The sequence below is a fragment of the Meriones unguiculatus genome, chromosome 20 (assembly GCF_030254825.1).
Source record: "Meriones unguiculatus strain TT.TT164.6M chromosome 20, Bangor_MerUng_6.1, whole genome shotgun sequence".
Lineage (NCBI taxonomy): Eukaryota > Metazoa > Chordata > Mammalia > Rodentia > Muridae > Meriones > Meriones unguiculatus.
In genome coordinates, this window is record NC_083367.1 from 70,650,353 (window position 1) to 70,673,681 (window position 23,329).

The 23,329-nt window shown below is 50.7% G+C and overlaps 1 protein-coding gene and 1 long non-coding RNA gene across 3 annotated transcripts in view; one reads left to right on the top strand and one right to left on the bottom strand.

Moving 5' to 3' along the window:
• Zc3h12d (zinc finger CCCH-type containing 12D) overlaps positions 1–22,662 on the top strand; it is a 29,250-nt gene extending 6,588 nt beyond the window's left edge. For both annotated transcript variants that reach the window (XM_021660765.2, XM_060373391.1), the window contains 4 exons: positions 11,231–11,370; positions 15,944–16,178; positions 19,485–19,591; positions 20,393–22,662. In XM_021660765.2, coding sequence (XP_021516440.1) covers positions 11,231–11,370; positions 15,944–16,178; positions 19,485–19,591; positions 20,393–21,042 — 1,132 coding nt within the window. In that variant the 3' untranslated portion in view covers positions 21,043–22,662. The remainder of the gene's footprint in view (positions 1–11,230; positions 11,371–15,943; positions 16,179–19,484; positions 19,592–20,392) is intronic.
• Positions 15,976–20,987, bottom strand: LOC132649512 (uncharacterized). Its single transcript, XR_009587980.1, has 3 exons — positions 20,851–20,987; positions 19,977–20,114; positions 15,976–16,104 (listed from the first exon to the last, which is right to left on the bottom strand). It is a non-coding gene; the product is annotated as an uncharacterized LOC132649512 (long non-coding RNA).
• Positions 22,663–23,329: the final 667 nt, after the last annotated feature.

Genomic DNA, 23,329 nt, shown 5'->3' on the forward strand with positions numbered 1-23,329 from the left:
ATCAAACGGCATCTTCTAATTTTAGCTTGTTGGGTTCTCTCTCTCTCTCTCTCTCTGGTTGTTTTGTTTTTATTCACTTACTATTATAATTTATCTACTCTTATTTATTCACGTATTTTAGATGGGACTTTGAATCTCTGTTCCATGTCTTAGCACCTGTGTGTAGGAGGTGAATCGCCTCACTATCTGGTGCAGGTATGGTGTGGTGTGCTGACCGTGCTCACAGGCGCCTTCTTCAGAGGGAAGGAAGTGAGTGTTAGGCAGGAGCCCAGGATTAGGTGTTGCAGATAGGGCTCCTTCTCTGGGCTTCGTCGCCAGCCAGCTGTGTCGTTCCAGGAAGGTGCGAGTACTCCGTTTCTCTCCGTGCAGAGCAGGCCAGTAGAGCTCTGTCCCCCTTAGAGCTCTGGACCCAGCAGGAGAAATGCTTTGCTTGTGTTCAAAGCCCTCTGCCGGGGGCTGGCGGAAAGGGGAGGCTGCAGCTCCACGGTAAGGCTGAAAGGAGTGTCTGGTGGCCTCTCCTCACACCTTCAGCTGCAGCTATGGCCAGGTTAGTCTTTGTAACTTGGCTTCTTTGTGTGTATGTGATTCTAGAATGATGTGTGTGGTTACTGTGCCTGACTTGGCCAAGCTCCACTCTAGTCCAATCTCCCAAGATGCCATGCTCAGGGCTGGGTGAGGAGGGCATTGCGTAAACTTGGCTGAGTTACAGCCAGGCCGAGGGCAGAGCCATAGGAAATAGCTCACTCACAGCTATAAATACTTGTACTTCCCTTTCTAAAAGCTGAGTAGGAATTCCGAAAAGCAGTTATCAGCGGCTCCAAACGTGTCAACAAGCATCTGACGCTCTCCCTGGGGATTTGAGCTCACTTTAAGTTTGGCACTGCAGGACAGAAGCTTGGAACGGGCCAGCCCAGGGTGGCTGAGAGCATGTTCCCTTTTCACGGGCGAGGTTTGCCCACAGGGATAGAATCAGGGTGAGATGGAGCCCCTGGCTCCTCCGTGGCTTAAGCTGCTGTGCGCTTGCTCTCATCTTCCCACCTACGCGCCTCGTTGGCAGCAGATGGGAAACCGCGACATCTTGCTCTCTGGGGTGTTAGAGGGCAGGCTTTCTGAGGGTGTTTCTATTTCTGTGATGAAACACCCTGGCCAAAAGTAACTTGGGGAGGAAAGATTTGGTTGGCTTCCAGGTTATCACCAGAAGAAGCCAAGGTGGAAACCCCAGGGCAGGAGCCTGGAGACAGGAATTGAAGCAGAGTCCAAGGAGGAGCGCTGTTTACTGGCCTGTTCCTCATGGCTTCCTCGGCCCGCTTTTTTTATACATGTCAGGCCTCCTTGCCCAGGGTGGCACTACCCAAAATGCTCTGGGCCCCTCACACCAATCTCTAATTAAGAAAATACCCCACAAACTTGCCTACAGGACAGTCTTACAGAGGCATTTTCACAATTGTGTGTCCCTCCTGTCAGGTAACTCTAACTTGTCAAGTTGACAGTCAGCTGGCCAGGACAGGGGCTTGAAAGAATCCAGTGGCCCATGAGATGGCTCAGCTGGTAGAGACACTTGTTGCCAAATCTGATGACCCGCGTACCCTCCCTGAGACCCACATGGTAGAAGACAGATGGGGATTCATCCTAGCTGTCCTCTGACCTTCCCACATGTGATCCCACCAACCAGTAAATGTAAATAATAAAAAAATGAGTTCAAAATGCCCCAGAAGTGGAGGGGAGAGGCGCCTGGCTTCCACATGCTCTGGACAAAGCTTACTGGGCAGTAATTGAAAGAGGGTTTGAATGTAAGGTGTCACTGCAGCAATCGAAGACCTTGTCAGCCCCAAGATAGCATGGTTCCCTGAATTTGGGTGAAAATACCAGAATGACCACAGTGCAAACAGACTACTTCAGGATGGTGTTTTGTCACCAGGGTCAGAGGGCACTATTAACACAGATGCTAGTGTGCACACAGTGTGGGGATCTCTTTAGCCGGGATTCTGTCACAGCATGGGATTCAAACTGAAACCACCCTCTGTGTACGGGACTACGAAGTGTCTTCAGGCAACCCGTTCAGTGCTACTGCTGCCCCGACTCCTCCAGCTGTGATCTATTTTGTCTTTCCACGCTCAGTCTGTGTGGGTTACAAATGGAAGCCATTACACAGGCTTACTGCAAAGAATGTGTCAAAGTCTACATGTTTTCACATACTCTCTGTCTACAGAGTACCTGTGTTTTACACACACACACACACACACACACACACACACACCGCTCTTTGCTCCTCAGATCCTGGGGAAAGGCACAAATTATATAAAAACCCTTTGACTATGGACCTTAATTCATTTCCTTGAAAGACAAGTTCTCAGATCATGGAGGAGGTGTGTGTCCATTCTCCATTCCCCTTCTTTGCCCTTCGGTGGGAGTTTGGACAATACTTGTGTTCCCAGAGCCAACCAGATCCTCAGCCATGAAAAAGACGTCCACAGAGAACCACCCCCTTTATAGAGAATGGAGGGTGGAAACTCAAAATGGTGTCTCATTAGCTATTGACCACAGTTTTTTAATAACCCCAGAAAGATGCTCTTAGGAGAGCCCTCTTCTCCGAGGCTTATAGGCTCCCAGACATTACTATCCTCTTCTTTGAGGGATGGGGCTGCTGTATAGTCCAGGGGTGGGGGACACATGTTGAGCTTGAATCCTTGCTGGGTGATGTGTCTTTTTACCCCTGGCATGTGAGAAGGGTGGCTGCTGTTGGCAGGGCATCTTCCAGCTGGCTGTCCTTCCATCCCTGGAGCTTGTAGTGGCCCAGGCCTTTACTTACCGAGAACAGCATCCTGACTTTGGGTAGCAAGCTTGCTCCCCCTCCAGCCCCCCAGTTGTTAAGAAGTTACATACTACAAGTACCCTACAGGCTAACGCCTGTTGTCCTCGATGGCTTACAGTGACATGGTTCCATGGACCTTTGTTTCTGGAGGACTCCCAAGAGCTGAGCTCCCCTTTGAGAACCCCCAGGGAGGGCCTGCCTATTTTCTTTCCTTTTCCTGCATGCCTGGATCTGGGGCCCATCTACTTTCAAAGCCATCAGTGGCTTGAAATGATATGCGTTATGACAAATTTGTGTACACACTATTGCTTCTCTGCACAGAAGGTGCAGATTTTAATAAACGAAGGGTCTCCAGTCCCCAAGCATTCGGGACCACTGACCTGCAGTGAGAGATTGCAGATAATGCAGCAAGCCTCCTGCCCTGTGTCAGTAGGAAGCATTCAAGCAGGGCCGTCTGCCTTTGCATCTGAAAAACTCTGGCTGCCGGGGGAGGGAACTGATGGGTTTTGAGGTCAGAGCTTGACTCAAGTTAGACCGGCTTCCAGTGGTGGGTTCACAACGGTGCCATAGAGAAATTTCTATGGCTTTCTCTCCCGTGTTCTTCAGGCCGTTTGAGCCTGAACCCAGGGGGTGGCTGAACCCAGCTCAACTGGACTGGGTCCTGGATTGAAGGTTCTGGTGAGCAAAGGGGATGTATTTGTTCAGGACACACCTGAGCCTGAGATTTATAAAACCCTTTCTGATCATGACTCATCTACATAGAAGGGAACTGAATGTGTCGAACTACCCCATCACAAACTTAAAAAGCCTTCCATTTCCTCATTTTACAATACAAGAAGTCCTTTGGGCTCCTCCGAGAGGGACTGGTAGCCTACTTTCTGCAAGGAGCGAGGCCAGTGACTGAGAAGGCTGAGTTGTAAAGCAGATGAGCACTGTGCCAGGCCCCGGGAAGCCAGGCCTCACACGTGTCCCCGGCTCCCAGCAGTTCTCATGTCTACACCAGCAAACAGAAGGCCCGAGGCAGCGAACCTACTGGTTCTGTGCCTGGAAGTCCAAGTTCTGTCCAACACAATTGTGAGGGTGGAGAGTTCTGCGGTTTCATTACTGCTGTGGACGTTATCTGCTACACGTGGCTGTGGAAACCCTGGGCTGTAGCTAACACCACAGAGGACCTGACTGTTAGCAATCTCCTTTTACTTCATCTGAACTAACTGATGCCTATGCAAGCCAACAAAGTACATGTCGACTTTTCAGTTCTAGCTTTTCAGTTCAACCAGCTGAAGAGTCTCCATGAGTTCCAGACCATATTCTTTTCTAGAGACCTGTTTACACAGTTAAGAAATTGTACTGAGTAACTTCAGAAAACTTTTTGGGAGCGGGGGTTTGAGCCAGGGGTTCTCTGTGTTTCCTTGGTTCTCCTGGAACTCACTCTGTAGATCAGGCTGGTCTCAAACTCAGAGACTGGCCTGCCTCTGCCTTCAGAGAGTGCTGGGATTAAAGGCATGCACCACTGCCACCTGGCCAGAAGACTTTTAAAAAACAATCTCTGACATGCTAAGATTCACAAAGCGTTTTTTCCGTATTCCAGAAAGGGGTTTTGCCACAGTGACTCACCTGAGGTCACAGGTGAGTGACCTCAGTGACCAGCTCTGGGCTTTGTGCCCTTTCCAAAGTTACCCATCACCACCTCCCATCCCTTCAGCTCTCCATCACACCCGTTATCAGTTCTCATTCCTGCAGCACTCCCCTCTCCTAGCATCTGCCATGGGGAATGACTGTAGACTGAGCACCCATGTCCCCACAGGCCTTTGTCGGCGTCAGGACCTTCCTGTGTTGGGTACAGCTCTCTCGGTAGAGGGCCAGCTATGGGCAGGATGTACCAGGTCCCCATTTCCTTCTCCAGGGGTTTGCAGGGCCAATACCAAGACAGTCTCTGCTACCACCAATCCCAGGATCCCTTATGCATCATATGCACATTGAATTGTAGCTCCGCTGGGCTCAACAGGCCAGAGAATCCTTTCCACTACAGTCCCTACAGTGTGTGTGTGTGTGTGTGTGTGTGTGTGTGTGTGTGCTTGTGTGTGTTCCTATGAAGGAGGGAGGGAGAAGAATGCCATGTAAGCCTGTCAGCTGTCTAACTGTCCTCTGGACACCTGGCCTCAAGGTGAATGTCCAGCCATGCACTTTATTTATATAAACAGAGTTCCATGTAGCCGAGGCTGGTTTTGGCTTCTCTGTGTAGCAGAGGGTGACCCTGAACTTCTGATTCCCTTGCCTTCGTTGCTGGAGTGCTGGACTTACAGACAGCCATCACCGTGCTTGGTTATTCGGTGCTGGGACGGACCCTGGCTTTGTGCACACTACACTAGCTCTCTGCGGTGAACTCTGCCCCTAGCCGGCACTCCTCCCCTCCTTCCACCACCACAGCAGGCAGTTTTCTTTTGTTTTAAGACAGAGTTTTGCTATGTAGCCTACACTAGGCTATCCCTTCACCCTCCTGCCTCAGCTTCCTGAGTAATGGGGTTGGAGATGGTAATCACTCTGCCTGATCACCTGGGGTCTACTTCCGGGCTGGCGTCTTGGGCTTCTACCGAAATCTACTCTGATTTCTGCCTTTTAAGAAGGAGACAACCAGGGCAGCCCTGTAGCTCCTTCCTTCCTCCAATCTGAATGGAGTCAGAGCCCCCACTGGGTGGGTTGAGGGCCTGGCACTTGGGCCTCCGCTGAGAAACTGGGTAGAAATGGCAAAGCCCTTCTGCCTTGAGGCCCTGAGATGTTTTTGTTCTTCCCACCTGTGACCATGACTCTTGTATCCCAGGGGCCCTCTTGGGAGCCCCTAACTTCTACAGGGAATTCTTGGATACTAGTGAGTAATGGGCCGTGTACAATCTTACTGCCTAGTTTGTGCAAATGATGGTCCTCTTAGCTGGCTGCCACAGGCACAGTTGTTTCAGGCACCAACCACTTCCCTTTTCTACCGTCCCGATATTCAAAACCTCTAGGCCTCATTTCCTTTCCCATGGCCTCATGGCAACTGGTTCCCAGTGTCTGTTAATCTCTCTATGGAAGGTACACAAGTGGAAGGAGAGGAGAGTTTGCAGCGACAGTGACAGCTGGTAGAGTGACCAACAGACTGGAGCCGGGTGTGTCTCTTTGCTTCAGTTTCCATAAGTGTAAAACGGGGTGAGACTCATTTCCTCAAGGGAGTAATGTAACGATGAAATGAGCCACGGGAGTGGTAAACAGAACTTTTTACAGTTATTAAAATGAGCTTTAACCTCCCTAACAGTCCCCACTCCCCTAAAAAGAGACCCAAAGTCACAGGTGTCCCTTTTCTTTTATCTTTTTTCTTTTTTTGTTGCTTAAAGACAGGGTCTTATACAGATCAGGCTGGCCCCGAACTTACAATGTAGCCAAAGATAATCTTGACCTTCTGCTCTTCCTGTCTCTGCTTCCTGAGTGCTGAGATTACGGGCAAGCACCTCCACGGCTCACGAATTCGATGCTAGGAACAAACCCAGCGCCTTGTGTATGCTAGGCAAGCGTAGTGAGCTATGTCCTTAGGGCCTGTGCTTTGAATCTTTTGAGAAAAGTTCTTTCTCTGTAGTCTAGGATGGCCTGAAACTCATCTTTAGACAAGGCTAGCCTCAACTCATTATTCTGTTTTTGTAACCTCCTGAGTACTAGGATTACAGGGCACCCCAGTGGGTCTTAGCCTCCAGCAGGCTCTTGTTATGGAAGGAGTTCACACGTTAATGCAAAGACAGGGACACAGGCCTGGATGAATAGTTCCTCCTGGGAAGGGGCCCAGGATGCCTGTCAGCTCCTGATTGGAACTCTACTGGACTCAGTGCCCCTCCTTTTCCCTCCCCACAAACACACACCCATCGAAAGATCGGAAGGGAAAGCTGGCTTATTTCTTTTTTAAAAGATTTATTTACTTATGTACATGGTACTTTGTCTGCATGTCCATCTGCACACCAGAAGAGAGCATCAGACAGTTGTGAGCTGCCATGTGGGTGCTGGGAATTGAACACAGGACCTTCGGAAGAGCACTGAGTGCTCTTAGCCACTGTGCCATCTCTCTAAACCAGAATTGTCGTCAGCTGTTTTTAGAACCAATTACATTTTCATTATTGTCATCACCTCAAGTTGCCTTGACTATCATACTCCTTCTACTTGCTTCAAAACCCATTGATTACTGAGTTCTAGGTTGCCTCTTGCACCTCTCTTTAGTTTTTTGTCCACCAGTTCAACAAACACACACAAATGCTACCAGGCTTTAGAGTGATTAAGACGGAGCATCCCAGGAGACAAAGCAATTACAGATTTTTCAGAATAATTGTGGTGGTGACCATTTTACTTGAGCATGGACTGGGGCTAGATGGCTGTATTCAGGAGCTGTGTGTGCCGGAGGGAGGGAGTGTGTGTGGGTGTCTGTCCTTCACAGAACTCTCATATTTCCCATGCTGGACAGAGCTTTCATCATTTTTAAGGAAGGGGAGGGGTTGACCTGGCCTTTGTCTCTACCTGTGTGGTGTTCCCTCCTGCTCTAGCCTTCCGGATAACTGCGCTTCCATCCCTGCCCTGACTCCTTTCCCAGTAACCCCTGGGGTCACTGAGACACCCTGTGATAGTTGGGACAGGAGTTCTTGGCTTTTATGGTGTTCTATTTGCAAGAGTGTCGTGACGAACTGGGATTCTAACAAGGAGTCTAGGGCAAGAGCTGAGACGTCAGCAGCATCAAAAGCTAAGCCACCTGTTCCAACATGCTAGTTAAAGGGACAAGGAAAGAGCGGTGCTGCATGCCTTTCAGCCCAGCACTTGGGAGGCAGAGGCAGGCGGATCTCCGTGAGTTCAAGGCCAGCCTGGTGTACAAAGCAAGTCCAGGACAGCTAGGGCTCTGTTACACAGAGAAGCCCTGTCTCAAAAACCCAAAAACAACAACAACCAAAAAACAAGGATGGAAAAGCAGAGTTCAGGGTCCCCAAGTTCAGGGTGCTGATATAAACTTCAGGTTTAAATAAAGGAAGAATTGGAGGATGGAGGAAGAGGCATGCATTCTTCAGCACTCCTGGTCAGGTGCAATCTTCCCCTGTTTCAGCTCCAGACTGCGGGATCATCCCAGGAGGCCTTTCCCTCTTCTGATCACGTGGGTCACCAGAGGGGTCTGTCTGATAGGTGTTAGACTGCTTTCCTGGGGGCAGAGGCTCCCAATTCAGGAGACTGCTCTCTTTTTCAGTGTGGCCTTTGCAGCTCTGGAGGCCGTACTGATCCCAAGTGAGGTCCAGCGCTTCTTAGAAAGTTTCTAAGCTTTGGTACAGGAGTGCCATTTGGCGTTTTTGGGAACTACACTGGCTTTCAACATTCTCCTCCATCAGGGACCTGTAAGTCCATCCCTACAGCTCTGACATCCATTAGCCCCAGGGCCTGCAAGAGGCCTGAGAGTTGTTTCCAGTTCCACTCTGGGCTACTTTCAAAGCAGGCAGCCTGATTTGAGGTGAGTTTCTACAAGCTCCTGCCAGGACTTAGGAGAAGGAGGAAGGACCCTGAGAATGACCTTTCCCATGACCTCCTTTCTTCTTTGAACCTGTGTGGGCTGGTGGAAGGGACTAACGGTTTTCTTCCTCCTCCTTTGCCTGGCTGGTATCTTCTCCCTACTGTTGCTCAAGCCTCCTGGCACAGCCTCTGTGGCTGAGGAGACAAATGTCAGCCTAGGCAGACAGGCTCCTTAGGGCTGCTGAAGCTGAAGGGATTCCCAGAGACCGCTTATACCTGCTAGGAGTCTAGCTTCGTCCCCAGACTTCCTTTCTGTAAACCTGTGTCTGTCCCACAGTCCCAGGAAAACAGCAGGAAGTGCAGTAAGGGGAACTCAGTGTGGCCTTCAACGGAGTCATCTGGCTGCTTCTGAGAACCGTCTCAGGGGCTGGAGGGGTGGCTCAGCAGTTCAGAGTACTGGCTACTCTTCTAGAGGACCCTGGTTCAGGTCCCGCATCAGGCAGCTCACCTGTCAACTCCAGAGCTAGATGGAGCAGCTGCCTCCTGCCTCTTCCAGCACTGGGACTCATGTGTGCACACTACTGCCTTACGAGAGAGAGAGAGAGAGAGAGAGAGAGAGAGAGAGAGAGAGAGAGGAAAAGAAGAAAAGACACAAAACAAACAAACAAAACCTGTTCTTGTCCCTGTTCCTTGTACTTGTTTGGTGACTTGTGGTCACATCGCTGTACTCTTGGTCCCCAGAGTAGAGCTGTATCAGGGTCTTTCCAGGAAACCCTCCCTTTTGCCTGTGATGTCTGTCTCTCTGCTGGTGATGAGGCTGCTCTCATCTCCATCGTGAACCTACTCAGCAGGTTTTTACCAAGCCTTCACCTATAATCAGGGGCCATGCTACTTAGGCCCACGGAGTGTCCCGGGAACGCTTGTGTGTGTTGTTGTTTGTTTTGTTTTTCTGTTCTGACAAGGTCTTGCTGTGTGAGTAGCCCTGGCCTCCAACTTTAGGCGGTTCTGCTGGAAGGCTGAGGTTACAAGCGCGCATCCGCGTGTGTGGCTGGGGTGAGTGTTCTTAAGGGCTAGGAAGGGCCCGTAGGATGGGGTCTAGGAAGTCAGCGGATGCTGTCCAGAGGAAGCAAGTAGTCAGTAGAGAATAAGAGGAGAGGGAAGAGGAGCGAGGGTGGTGTGAGGACAGGGAATGCTGCTGCAAGACTCAGTGAGGGCACCTGGTCAACAGCCGGAGGGAAAACAGGTCGAGGAGAAGAGAGCAAAATCCAAAACTGGTCTTGTCTCCGAGGTCAGGCTCTGTCACACCCATGGCTTGGCCTGTTTATTTTCCCCACGCTGTGTCCCAGATCCAGCCACTCGTCTGTTTCCAGCACCATGCCCACATGAAGCCCTGAGGTTTCACGGGGCCCACAGACGGCACATGGCTGCCTCTTTCCCTGGCTTGCAGATGGCAGCACACCTGGCTGTTTTTCTCTTCACCCCTTGGCAAGATCCATTCTGTCTCTCTGTATGATGCCTTCCCCTGCCTAAAACCAGTGACTGCGTCCCAGACTCATTTCAGGCCCAGCCCAAGACCTGTAACTCCCCCTCTGGCAGCTGAGTAATTCTGTGTTTCACAGTAATGCTGTGGTTTCATCCTGCTTAAACAAGGGTGGCCTATAACCTTTACCGTGTGGATCTCTCCTCTGACCTCTCCCTCTTTACTCACCATGTCCACTGAGCAGTACAGAACTTTCTCCAAGTCACTCTAATCCAAAGCCAAACTTAGGAATTGTTTTTTCCCTCAAAGTCAGCTCACAGCCCTCAGTGCATTTATGCATGGAACCTGGAAGTATCTGTTACTCTGTCACTTCCACATTCAGAATTGAGTTCTGACACCTTCTAAATGTTCTCCAAATTCACTTCCTGTTCTCATTTAATCATCATCAGCAGCAGCTCAGGCCTGACCACTGACTCTAGTTTGATGACTCCTTCGGTGTCCTACCTCATGCCTCGTGTCCAGCTCACTGTCCTTGATGGGCCAGCTAAGTTTTGCAAGCCAAACACGGTGTCCAGCGTATTCTTATCTCTGTTTCAGTTAAACCTCTCCACTCCTCTACAATGGAAGAACACAATTTCCTCCATCCTTTCTTCCACAACAAGGTCTTGTCTAGCCCAGGCTAGCCTAAATGTATAGCCGAGGATGATGTTAGACTCTTGATCCTTCTGTTTCCAGGATCTTTCTGGTCCTAGCTGTCTCGATCCTCCCTAAGATACTCTGCTTAAAGGTGTGTGCCATCATCCCCTGCTTAAGGGAGAGATATATCTTTTCTTGAGACAGGGCCTCACTTCGTATCCCTGGCTGGCCTGGATCTCACTATGTAGACCAGGCTGGCCCAGGATTCACAGAGATCCACTTTTTTCTGCCTCCTACGTGGTAGGTGAAGATGTGTGCCACCATGCCTGGCTAGGAAGATGATTCTTAAGAGGCCTACAAGATTCAGCATGTTTTCACACAGCCCCTTTTTCCCCCTGCAAAATTGATGTCTTCTGTGGGATTTGGGAGGCCCTGGCTTCTTTGCTTGGGCTGAGGAGCTCTGGCAGAGTTCATACCATCATCTCTCAGAAGGGGTGGGATTCTGCACATGGATGATCTTGTCTATTTCATGTTGATTTTTCCTTCAATGTTGGCTCTTACTAACTCCAGCTAGAGAGCGGAAGGTCAATTATCTCTCCTCCCCCTGTCTCCCCTCCTTAGCAGCCCTACCCCCTTATCGAGAGCTGCTTGGTTTTAGTTAGTGGCCATGGTCTGGGAGATGGATGGATTGTGTTTAGGATTCCCTTTTGTCCAGGTCCCTCTCTGTTTTAAGGCTGTGACCCAGGATACTTCCAGGGTGGCTCTTTTTGTGTCTCCTCAGATTTCTTACTCTTCCATTGTAGCCATGGAAATAAAGAAGCCTTCTCTTGCCGGGGAATTCGTCTGGCTGTGGACTGGTTCAGGGACAGAGGACACACCTACATCAAAGTTTTTGTCCCATCTTGGAGGAAAGAGCCATCACGATCTGACACCCCTATCCGAGGTATGCCACGCTCTTCTGTGGTCGTGTCACCCACCGTGTGGTCTGTTTCCTGTTTAGTCGCTGGTTTAGGATCTGTCTCCCTGTAGCAAAAGGTCCCTGAGACCCCTAACTCTGAACACTCAGCATTGCAGCTCGAAGCAGCTCCTTGGGGAAGAAATGCCATGGAAACTGTTGACTAGATAAACAGTTTATAACTTATAGACAAGCACATCCTTTACCATTTATTGTGAATGATTTGTACTACACAACAATTGTAGTTACAACATTTAACCCTCTGAAGACTGGATCTACACTTCACCCCCAACAGGCAGGGTCTGAAGGAGACACTCTGTCAGATAACATTTGCTTCTTGCCAAGCACCTCTCCAGTCTCTATTTGAAGAAGAGGAAACTGAGACTCAGAAATTATTGTTACTGTTTTTGTTTTCTTTCATTGCCGGGGATCAAGCCGAAGGCTTTGCACACGCCGGATAATCATTCCACTAGACAGTCCTTGCTTAGTTTGTTTTATTCTTGCATAATCTATACATGTTGTATTTGTGTGAGTGCGCACGTGCCTGTGTGTGCACACTTAAGCATGGGTGCCTTTGGAAGCTTAAAAGGGTGTTGAATCACTTGCACTAGAGTTACTAATAGTTGTAACCCCTAACGTGGGTGCTCGGAACTGACTCTGGGCTTCTGCAAGTACAGCCCACGCTCTTAGCCACTGAACCATGTTTTTTTTCCTGGTTCCCAGACCGATTTTTTTCTTTTTTTATTGAAAAAATTTTTCATGAAATATATTTTAATCATATTTTCCCTTCCCCCAGATGCTCCCAGATTCTCCTCACCTCCCTACCTACCCCACCAGTCTTTCTCTCTTTTAAAAACAGCAAAACCAAAACCAAACAAAAACCAAAGACAGGCAAAGATAAACAAAAAACAAGAAAGAATCCCCAACAAAAACACAAAAATGAAAATAAAAACAAACGAGCAAAATAACAATGAGACAAAAAAAAAAAAAAAAAAAAAAAAAAAAGCCCAAACAAAGCAAAATTAAACAAAAAGTCCACAGATACCAGTGAGTTTATTTTGTCATTAGTCAATCACTCCTGGATATGAGGATTGCCCTGAAATGTCATTGACATACTATTCAGTGAGGCTCCACGGGAGATATTTCCTTTCCCTGCAGCTCTCATTTGTAGATAAGGTCTTGGTGAGGTGTGGGACCCTGTGTCCAGTTTACCTCCTCAGGACTGGGATAGCATCTGTCTTGAACCTGGGAACCTGGGAACTTGTGCGTGCTGCCACAGTTCATATGTGCGTCAGTCCTGTTGTGTCTAGAAAACATGGTTTTCCTCTTAGAATGTTTCTGCCTCCTCTTCATAGATCATTGGGCCGTAAGGAGAGGAGTGTGATAAAGACATCCCTACTTAGGACAGAGTCTACACAGTTTCTAATGTTGTGTACATTGTCCAGATGAGGGTCTCTGCTCATTTACACCCACTGCAAGATTCTCTTGTGTGGGTTTAGTGAGGAACTGATCTATGAGCACAGCAGTATGTCAGGAGGAGTTATTTTACTGCTATTTTCCCCAGCAGAAAAACAGGAAAAAGTTTCCCAGTAGGCCTGTGCCCTATCGAGTTGCAGACTCTTTGCCTTGATTCCGATGACAATGTTTGCTGCTCCTGTGACACTTGTGCCACTGTTTTGTCCATGTAGTTTGCAGACAGTCACTGCTGTAGGGTGTAGGGTTTGTAAGAGTACTGTCCAGTATCATGAAAGCTAGTTAGTAGAGGGGATACTTACATTGGGCACCAACCTAAACAAGTTGTGTCTTCCTCGATAGAGCTTTACCATCAAGTTGTGGAGAGTAACCATTGGCCTTGGCAATAGCCTGTGATGTTTGGGTGTTTCCATGGGGCCCTTTGGCTGATGGGATTGTGCTTAATCTGTAGATTGCTTTTGGCAGGATGCCCATCTTTATAAGATTAACTGATCCGTGAACATGAGAGATCTTTTTATTTTCTGGCATCTTCTTCAGTTTCTTTCTTAAATGTCTTAACGTTTTTATTATACAAGTCTTTTACTTGTTTGGTTAGAATTACCCCAAGACTTTTTTTTTTTTTTTTTTTTTTGAGGCTATTTATAAAAGGTGTCATTTCCCTGGTTTTCAAAAATTTGTCTGTCATTTGTATATCGGAAGACTAATGATTTTTTTTGTGTGTGTGTTAATTTTGTAACCTATTACTTTGTTTATCAGCTGTAGAAGTTTCCTGGTGGAATTTTTACGATCACTTATGTATATAATCATGTCATCTGCAGATAAAGATACTTTAACTTCTTCCTTTCCTATTTGCATCCCCTTGAACTCCTTCAGTTGTCTTATTGCTCTAGCTAAGGCTGCAAGGACTGTGTTGAATAGGTGTGGAGAAAGTGGGCCTCTTTGTCTTTTACCTGAATTTACTGCTTTGATTTCTCTGTTTAGCTTGTTACTGGCTGTGGGCTTGTAGATCATATTTATTATGTTGAGGCTTGCAGCTTATACCTCTAGATTCTCCAGGACTTTTATCACGAAGAGATGTTGGATTTTGTCAGAGGCCTTTGTGCACCTAATGAGATAACCATGTGGTTACCTCTCAGTCTGTTTCTGTGACGAAACACGTTTATTGATTTATGTACATTGAACCATCCTTACATGTCTCAGGTTAGGCCAACTTGATCGTGGCTGATAATCTTTCTGATGTGTTCATAGATTTGCTTTGCTAGTATTTTATTGAGAATCTTTGCATCTACGTTCATAACTTTTGCATCTGTGGTCATAATGTTCACAGTTCCCTGGGTCTTTGTGTAGCTTTGGTATTCGGGGTAACAGTGGCCTCATAAAAACAATTAAGCAATGTTCCATCTGTTTCTATTTTGCAGAATAATTTGAGGAGTATTAGTGTTAATTTTCCTTTGAGGTTCTGGCCCTGGGCTTTTTTTAGTTGGGAGAATTTTACTGCTTCCACTTCATTAGGGTTTATGGGTATGCTTAAATTGCTTATTGGATCTTGATTTAATTTTGATAGGTCACGTATCTCAAGAAATTAATCCATTTCTCTTGGGGTTTTCAGTTTGGTGGAGTATAGATTTTTAAGGTACATCCTTATGATTCTCTGAATTTCCTCAGTGTTTGTTGTAATATCTCCATTTTCATCTCTAATTTTATTAATTTGGATCCTCTATCTCTTTTGGTTAGGATAGCTGAGGGTTTGCCAGTCTTTTTTACAAAAGAAACAACTCTCCACTTCAATGATTCTTTGTACTAGCAAACCAAATCTGTGAACATATCAAAAAGAGTACCTACCATGATCAAGCTGGCTTCATCTGAGAGATGTGAGGATGGTTCACTGCACATAAATCAATAAACATAATTCACCCAGGGAACAGACTGAGAAGACCAGGTGCTGGGCTGACAGGCCCAGACCACCATGGCCCATTGTGCAGTGAAGGATTGGCCCAGGCTTCATGCACAGCAGCCCCATACCTTACGATTTACTGCGGATGGGGTTCACCTCCAAATTAATGAGGCAGGGGAGGAACCCCAGAAAGACGACCTGTTTTATGAATACGCCTTTTATGGGAGAAAACTGTAAATGGGCAGTGAAAACAGGCAAAGATGGTCAATCCCATTAATAACCAGAAATAAATGCAAAATAAAACCCAGTAAGGGACCACGTTATTCCGAGCAGGCCAGAAAACAAGAGCTCTGCCCCGGGTGGTTCCCCGAAAGTCTGTCAGAGGCTCACCTGCTGACAGTACCAAACACGTGGGCATGGCCAGACCATGTCACCATATGGTGACTGGGCAACGAAACGGTATGTAAGTTGGGTAGGAACTATTCAGGGGTAAAGTCCAAGGCAAAACAGCGCTGAAAATGGTCCTCAGGGGTGTAGCTGTGAAAATAACAGCCAGGGGGGCTGTCAATACTGTTTTATAACAGGTTATCTTGAGGGAAGAGAGGCTTTTGGACTGGGATGGGCAGCAGGGACTTTCCAGAAATGACGCACCCCGTTCTCGCGTTCACACCGCTTTATTGCAAGCACTTCCGGTGTTGTTCGAGGCAGGGTCTCATGTGACCTTGCATGCCTGTTCCTCCTGCTTCTTCCTCCCGATACTGGAACTGTAGGCGCTGGATAGTGGTGAGAGCTGGTGGCACCCAGCCATCCCTACACTCTGGAGGCAGGAGGGGGAGATTGTCAAGTCGGGGCCGGTCTGGACTCTACAGTGAGAAACTGTCTAAACAGCAATAAATAAGTCCCTAAGCCCCTGTCCGGGCCTGGCTGCGGCAGGGGTGGAGGTGGCCGGCCGGGGGGTCCCCTGGCTGCAGCGGGGTGGAGGTGGACGGTTGGGGGGTCCCTGGCTGCAGCAGGAGTGGAGGTGGATGGCTGGGGGGGGGGGTCCCCGGCTGCAGCGGGGTGGAGGTGGCTGGCCGGGGGGTTCCCTGGCTGCAGCAGGAGTGGAGGTGGATGGCTGGGGGGGGGGTCCCCGGCTGCAGCGGGGTGGAGGTGGCCGGCTGGGGCGTCCCTGAGCCGTCTCCCCTGCGGCCTCAGAGCAGCACGTGCTGGAGGAGCTGGAGCGGCAGGGCGTGCTGGTGTTCACCCCGTCCCGCAAGGTCAGCGGCAGGCGGGTGGTCTGCTACGACGACCGCTACATCGTGAAGGTGGCCTACGAGAAGGATGGCGTCATCGTCTCCAACGACAGCTACCGCGACCTGCAGAGCGAGAACCCGGAGTGGAGGTGGTTCATCGAGCAGCGCCTGCTCATGTTCTCCTTCGTGAATGACAGGTGAGGGGCCTCCCCGAAGGCCGCACGCTCTCACAGCACGCTTCGCCCGTGGCCTTGCGGGCCTCGCGGCGGACTGAACCGCCCCCTGCAAAGCTGCCCGGCGGCGGTGAACCTAAAGTGCGCTCAGCACGCCGCAGACTTAACTTTCCGTGCAGATAAGAGCCTCCTGGCAGTCGTGGGGCCGGGTGGGGCTGGAGAGGTGGCCCGGTGCTTGAGAGCGCTCGTTGCTCTTGCAGAGGACCCAGGTTTGGCTCCTAGGACCAACATGGTGGCTCACAACCATCTGGAACTGCCATTCTAGGGGAGCTGGCGCCCTCTTCTGGCTTCCGTAGGTACCAGGTCTGGGTGTGCTACACACACACACACACACACACACACACACACACACACACACACACACGAGGCAAAACACATACATAACACATAAATCTGAAAAGCAAAAACTTAAAAAGTTATCATGAAGGGGGGATTTCAACTTCATTGTCTTCCCTCTCAGGTCTTTGTCTTTTTAGAAACACCGAGGATAGGAAGATGGTGGCTTGGTGGTTAAGAGCGCTTGCTGCTCTTCCAGAGTTCAGTTCCCAGCACCCACATCAGCCAGCTCCAACCGTCTGTAACTCTAGCTCCAGGGGAGCCAAGACCTCTGGCTTCCAAAGGCATATGCACTCACATAATCAAACTCTCACGCAGACGTGCATGCCTACACAGAGCTAAAAGCAGTACCAATAAGTCCTTAAAAAACAAAAAACAAAACACTGATTGAGACACTCTTCCCCATCCCAGGCTAGCCTCAACTCCGGCAGTGAAGGATCTCCTCCTGCCTTACCTTTCAAGTGTTGCCATGGCAGATATGGGCCACCATGCCCAGTTCACGCCATGCTGAGGGTCCCCACAGCCCAGCGCTTTGTGTGTCCTCCCTACCTACCGAGCTCCAACCCCAGCCCTTCGGCTGCTTTCCAGGCAAAAACCAATGGCCTCTTCCCCTGGAGCCTCTCACTGGCCTTATGGTGGTTTGACAGAAGGCTCTCTACTGACCAGCCTGCCTGTCCAGCTTTCCAGCACGCGGGGCACACAGTAGACGCATGCTAACTAATGACACAGGAGTGGATGGATGCATGAACAAATGACATGGGCCAGGCAAAGAGGGGATGAACGGAGAGAAAGAGGTGCCCCAGGCCTGCTCAGGCCGCTTGCCTGTAAGAGACAGAGCTTGCCCCCAAAGTCAGAGAGGTAGTATGGTACAGTGGTCAGAGCTCGCTAAAGCTTTGGACCCTATGCAGTGGTTTCCTCAGAGGCCTTGCCCTGCTGAAGTGATGTGAATACTAGAGAGAATTGTATCCTATAAGGGGTCAAAGTTATTCCCGGGGACAGGTCTGGACATGCCTCCCTCACCAATGTCACCTGTTCCTGTCCCCCTGAACCCCAACGCCAATGCTTCAGCAGCTGCTCTGCAGTAACCCTCACAGCCATATCCAGATTCTAAGCTTGTCGAGATGAATCTGGCAAGCCTGGAAACTAGATTCCAGAAATCCTCACCGAGGGCTGATGGGTCATGGTTGCCTCTGGCCTGGTGACAGCCAGGAGCCCTGGCCCCCTGCTAAGAGGGTGGGTGTGGGTCAGAAGTCTGACTCCCTGTGAGTGAGAGTGCCCGCCTCAGTGCCCTGGGCATGTCCACAGGGCCCTCTTGGCACAGCTCTTGCTGCTAAGAGAGAGGGGGGTAATGCCTTTGAGGACTTTTAATAACTGCAATGGGCGGCTCCCCAGATTCTTGGTCAGGTCCCAGCTCCACAGAGAGGCCAGCTGTGTGGCTGGAGCTGAGCCCCGAAGTCCTCACTGGGTCAGAGGTCACTCAGCTCTCTGCAGGGTGGGACCCACTGGACTCCTGGGAGAAAGCTGGCAAAGACAGCCCTTCTTTCCATTTAGAATCTGACTCCTTAGAACTTTTGTATGGCTTGGAAGGCGCTCCTGGAAACAAAAGGATTGATTGGGAACACAGGATCTTAGCAAAAGGGAGAGGTTTCTGTTTGTTTTTATTTATCTCTCAGAGGCACTTTGTTTTTTTGTGGTACTGAACTCAGAGCTTTGCCTGTATTTGGCAAGCACTATATCAACAGTGGAAACTCTCTTTTAAATTTTTATTTGAATTAGGGTCTCACTGAGTTACTCAGGCTGGCCTGAATGCATGGTCCTCCTGCCTCAGCTTTCCCAAGAGTGGGATTACAGGCATAAGGGACTAATGCTGATCTTTTGAGGCATTTTTATCCTCTGCTTTGTGCCCTGAGCATAATGGAACACATGTTGCCTTCTCTGTTGAGGCTCTATGCAGGGGGGGGGGGGGTTGGGGGGTTGGGGGGAGGGGGGAGGGAGGAGCAGGCACGAGGTGGGCTGGTGCCAAGCTCAGAGGTTCCTCCACACCCGGAGTTTGCAAAAGGTGGGGCTGTTTCTTCACCTACTAACCTGCTGGTGTTTAGACTGTCAACACTGCCAGAGATGAGAGGCCTGGCCTAAGGTGAGTGTGTGGGAGGGGCCTGTCTAGGCTTCGTGGTCTCGTTAAAATACCCTGATAAAAACAAGTTAAGGGACTTTTCGGTTTGTGGTTTTGGATGATAGCCCCTCACGGGAGAGAAGGTCGCAGTGGCGGGGACCTCAGGCCTCTGGCTACGTTGCTTCTGCTTAGGCTCCGTTCACCTCGTCCTTTTTATACCAGCTAGATCCCAGTTCTAGGGAATGGTGCCGCCCACACTGGATGTGTCTTCCCACTTAACCAACGGAGATTCTCTCTCACATGCATGCCCAGGGCCCTGCCTCCCAGGTGATTTTCATCAAGTTGACAGCTGGCACTGACCATCAGAAGACCTAAGCCTCCAAGGGGTTTACCCAGTTCTCAAGCCTCCTACCAGCCGTCTGTCCACTCCATAGACTTTCTTAAGCTTTTTTGAGGGTGATGGGAAAGAGATGAGGAGCCCTAGCAATGTGCTTTTCTTTTTCTGCATGAGAAACACCCAGGAATTTTTAACATACAAAGTCCATAAAACAAAAAGCAAATCCCAAAAAACCCATCCAGTTCTGCCTACCAGGGGCAGTGAAAGCTGCAGTCTGCATTTGTGAGACAGCTGTGACGTGATTCTGACCCTGCGGGCCAGCGCCACCCCCGGAGAGGCTGGTGTGAAGGGAGGGTTGTGCCGGGGTACAGGCACCTCCTCGGTGGGCGTGTTCTGTGCCACCTGGTCTTCTCCGGGTGGTTCGAGCCTCCTTTGCTGAGCCTCCGTGTAGGTAAGCCCCATTCTCTCCATGGTTGCTTTTCAGGTTCATGCCTCCTGACGACCCCCTCGGCCGCCGGGGACCAACACTGAGCAATTTCCTAAGCAAGAAGCCAAGGCCCCCAGAGCCGTCCTGGCAGCACTGTCCCTACGGTGGGTAGCACCCACGTTTGGGGGGTCCTGTCTTGAAACTGACAGCACGGTGGGCAGCTCTAACCTGGCGGTCAGCAACCGGGGTTCCAGCCGAGCAGACTCCGCCCTAATGACGAACTGCCAGCCGAGGGCTGGGTCTAGAGCCACACTCAGGGCGGGGGACAGTCCACGCGCCCCTCAGCTCTTGTTTTCAGCTCCTTCACATCATGTCCCTGGCACGTTATGTTCTTATGCGGCCCCGCTGTGTGCCCCTCCACTCACTGCCTCACAGACTTGTCCATGCTGGCTGCTCCGAGTTAAGGGTTTCACTCAGGTTAACTGCCTAACTAGCTCTTTTCCCACCCGCCTTGTCAAGCTATTTAATGCTCCTGGCTTTTGTGCTTACAGAAGCTCATCAAGGCATGGGTGACAGTCAAAATCTTCTTGGAATTAGCGTAATTATCCTTTCAGGCTGGCCCAGATTGTCGGGGTTCTTTGGAGTGCTCGGGTTTAAATGGCCCGTTATTTGGTCGTTTGTTCAACCCTGTTAGAACAGGTATAGGGAGAAGGCAATGGTTAGTGCGGTGGGATGTGGCCATGAGTGGAAACTGAGGCATGATCTCGTAGCACCAGCACCGCTAAGGCGGGCTCCGTCCTCAACCTCAGCCTTATTCATAGGGTCCCCGGGGAGGCAGAAGCTGGGGGTTGACCGCTACATCTGTGGTGGGAGACAGCAGACTCGGAGGCCTGGGGAGGGGCCTGGTCCCGGTGCGGAAGGCTCGCCCCAGCTCTCACCCGCGCCCTCCGCCCTGCGTCTTCCAGGCAAGAAGTGCACCTACGGGGTCAAGTGCAGATTCTACCACCCGGAGAGGCCTCACCACGCGCAGCTGCCGGTGGCCGACGAGCTCCGCGCGCGGACGCGGGCCTGGCCAGGCGGTGGCGCCCAGGAGCCGCGGCCGGGGAGTGTCCGGAGCGGCCCCGCAGCAGCGCGCCCGCCCGCCGGGGCGCACGGCCTCCCGCCCGCGCCGCAGCCCGGCGCCCTGGCCGGCCTGAGCGGCAGCTTCTCGCGGCTGACCTGCAGCGGCCCCGCGGCCGGCGCGCCCTGGCCGCACCCGTCCCCGCGCCTCCCGGCGCCGCACAGCCCTCTCCCCCACGGCGGCCTCCAGCCATCCATCCGCCAGCAGGCCCAGCCGCCCGGGGGACACAGGGACTCGCCCAGTGACCTGCCATCCCAGCGCAGACCGCCGGAAGACCCGTGGGCCCTCTTGCCCGGCTCCTACCGTTATCCGAGTCGCTCGGCCTGGGCCGAGTCTGCGTGGGCAGAGGGCACCGCAGCCCATGGCGCCGGAGCACGCCCTGCGCCCCGCAGCGGCTTCCCATCTGACCAAGAGGACCCCGTGATGGCCTGGGATCCCGCGCTCACCCTTCTGCAGAGATCCCACAGGACTGGCGCCCCTTTAGGGGATCCTTAAGGGACAGGTTCATAGCACGGCAAGGGGTGGCCCAGGCTTGACTGGCAGCTTGGAAAGGTGATGGGATGGATACAAGATGGCTGCCAACCTGGACGTGAATCATCTCACATCCACCCATGTTGGACCTCATTTTCTTCCAAGGAAGTCAGTGGGAGACTTTCGATTCTCCTCGGTGGTGGGTACCAGTGGGGATCTTGGTGGTGCGCCCTGGAGCCAGGGCTGCTGCGTGGACAGGGTGATTTCTGCTGTGTTTGGAAGGCTCTGTCCAGAGCACGTCCTATTTGGTCATAAGCAGCATCTACAAACGTGTCATATTACCCAGACATCACACACACACACAAACACACACACACACACACACACACACACACCACACACACACACACATCACACACACACACACACACACACACACACACACACACGCACACAAGCACGCACGCACGCACGCACGGCCTCAAGACTTAGCCTGCCTTTTTTTTAAGTCAGCCTTTCTTTGCGGTGTGCCTACAAAATCTTTTAAACCACACATTACAGAGATAAGATTACCATCTACCCACCACCACCTCAAAACAAACAAACAAACAAACAAACAAACAAAAAAACCAAACCGAACTCAAAACAAACAACAACCAACCGCAAGCCTCCAGGTGGCTCTGCCGGCAGGTAGATTCTGGAGGTTTCTTGTTACTTACCTGCGCCTTCTAGACAGCATTGGTTCCGGGTTTGCGGAGAGGAGAGGCTCATTTTCAAGGGACAAGTAATGAGACGGTGGTGCCAGAGCATAACCCAGCATTCTTGGGGACTCCGGCATCTCCAGGCAGCACCCCATGTTCTGCTTCCAATGGTAGCCTGCCAAGGTTGTACCTCATTTGTTCATGAGGGACTTGGTAACTCACTGGTCGGGAGCTCATGAAGGCCCTGCCAGGAGAATGTTTGCCAAAGCCTCCAAGCGCCTTTGGTGTGGTAGGTGCATTGGGAAAAGGCCACGAGGCCGCGTGTATTGTTGGAACAGCAATGGTATGCCTCAGGGGGAATGCTGGTGTGGCATTCATGGTAGAACTGACTCATTGGCACCAGGGCAGTCATAATGGCTTCTTCTAAAACCACATTCTTAGTACGGCTTTTTGCAGCTCTCTCCCCACCCCCTTTGGGAAGTGGACACCGCTCTCACAGTGGTGCTTTCCGCCCTGAGTCCCCTGTCCTGAAGTGGGTCTGCCCTCTCTAGAGCCTTCAGATACTTTCCCTCTCCATGTGTGTGTCTCCTTTCCGCAAGACAGCTAGACTGTTAGAGCCGCTGCTTGATTCCTGGGCTCTGTTGCTTGCTGAGAATCAATGCACTGCAAATTTACCGTTGGAAACATTGAAACTGCTTCCTCTGAGCACAAGTGTGAGTTTTAGTAAGCTGTAAAGCTATTTTATTTGGTTTACTGTGATTAAGAAGGCGAAGGGGGAAAATGGAAAGGCATGGGACAGCACATCTCAAATGTAATCACCTTTGGAAAATTTCCGAAGTCTTAGTATGTCTTTGTGACACAAAACCATGATGAAAAGCATAAACATCCTAGTTAGAGAGATGTTAACAGGCTCCAAAAATAAATCACTTTTTCCACACCTGGACTCTATTGTCAAACTGTGTGTCCCTCTCTCTCTTGTCAGCGTCTCTCCACTGTTTTTATTTTATTATTTTTTTCAAATTTAACAGGATGGGCGAGAAGTCTGGGCTACTGCCCAGTTCTAGCCAGCCAGTTGCCAACCAGTGTTCTCCCTGCCTAGGGGGCATGGATGAGAGGCTAGAGCCCGCCCTTTCCCGGAAGCAGGCGCGCCTGGTCCAACCACCTGCTTTCGCAAGGTGATGAGCAGGTTGTGCCTCGGTTTGCTAGACACAGTCTGCATTCCAGATCCTCGGAGAGTCTTCAGAGTCTGGCTTCCCCTTTAAAGCCGAGAGCAGAGGGCGTTCTCAGGGCCTCCCAGCACAGGGCGACACTGCCCTTTCTACAGAGGCCCCACCTGGGCCAATCACAGGGGCCAATCACAGAATTTAAGTGTTGAGCAGTAGAAGCAAGAAAAGCTGTGTATGTTAGCACTGTTCTGAGAGAATCCCAGCTGTGGGCTGATGTAAAGTCAGATGGACTGCTGTGGCCCAGCTGTGGGCTGGTGTGGGTAGTTTGGTTGAGGCCTCTGGGAGAAGAGTCCCCTATGGGGTAGAAGGAGAGGCGATCTTAGGGAGGGGAAGGAGCATTAAGGCACAGGGAAGGTACAGGATTTAGGGAGTTGGAGAGATTCA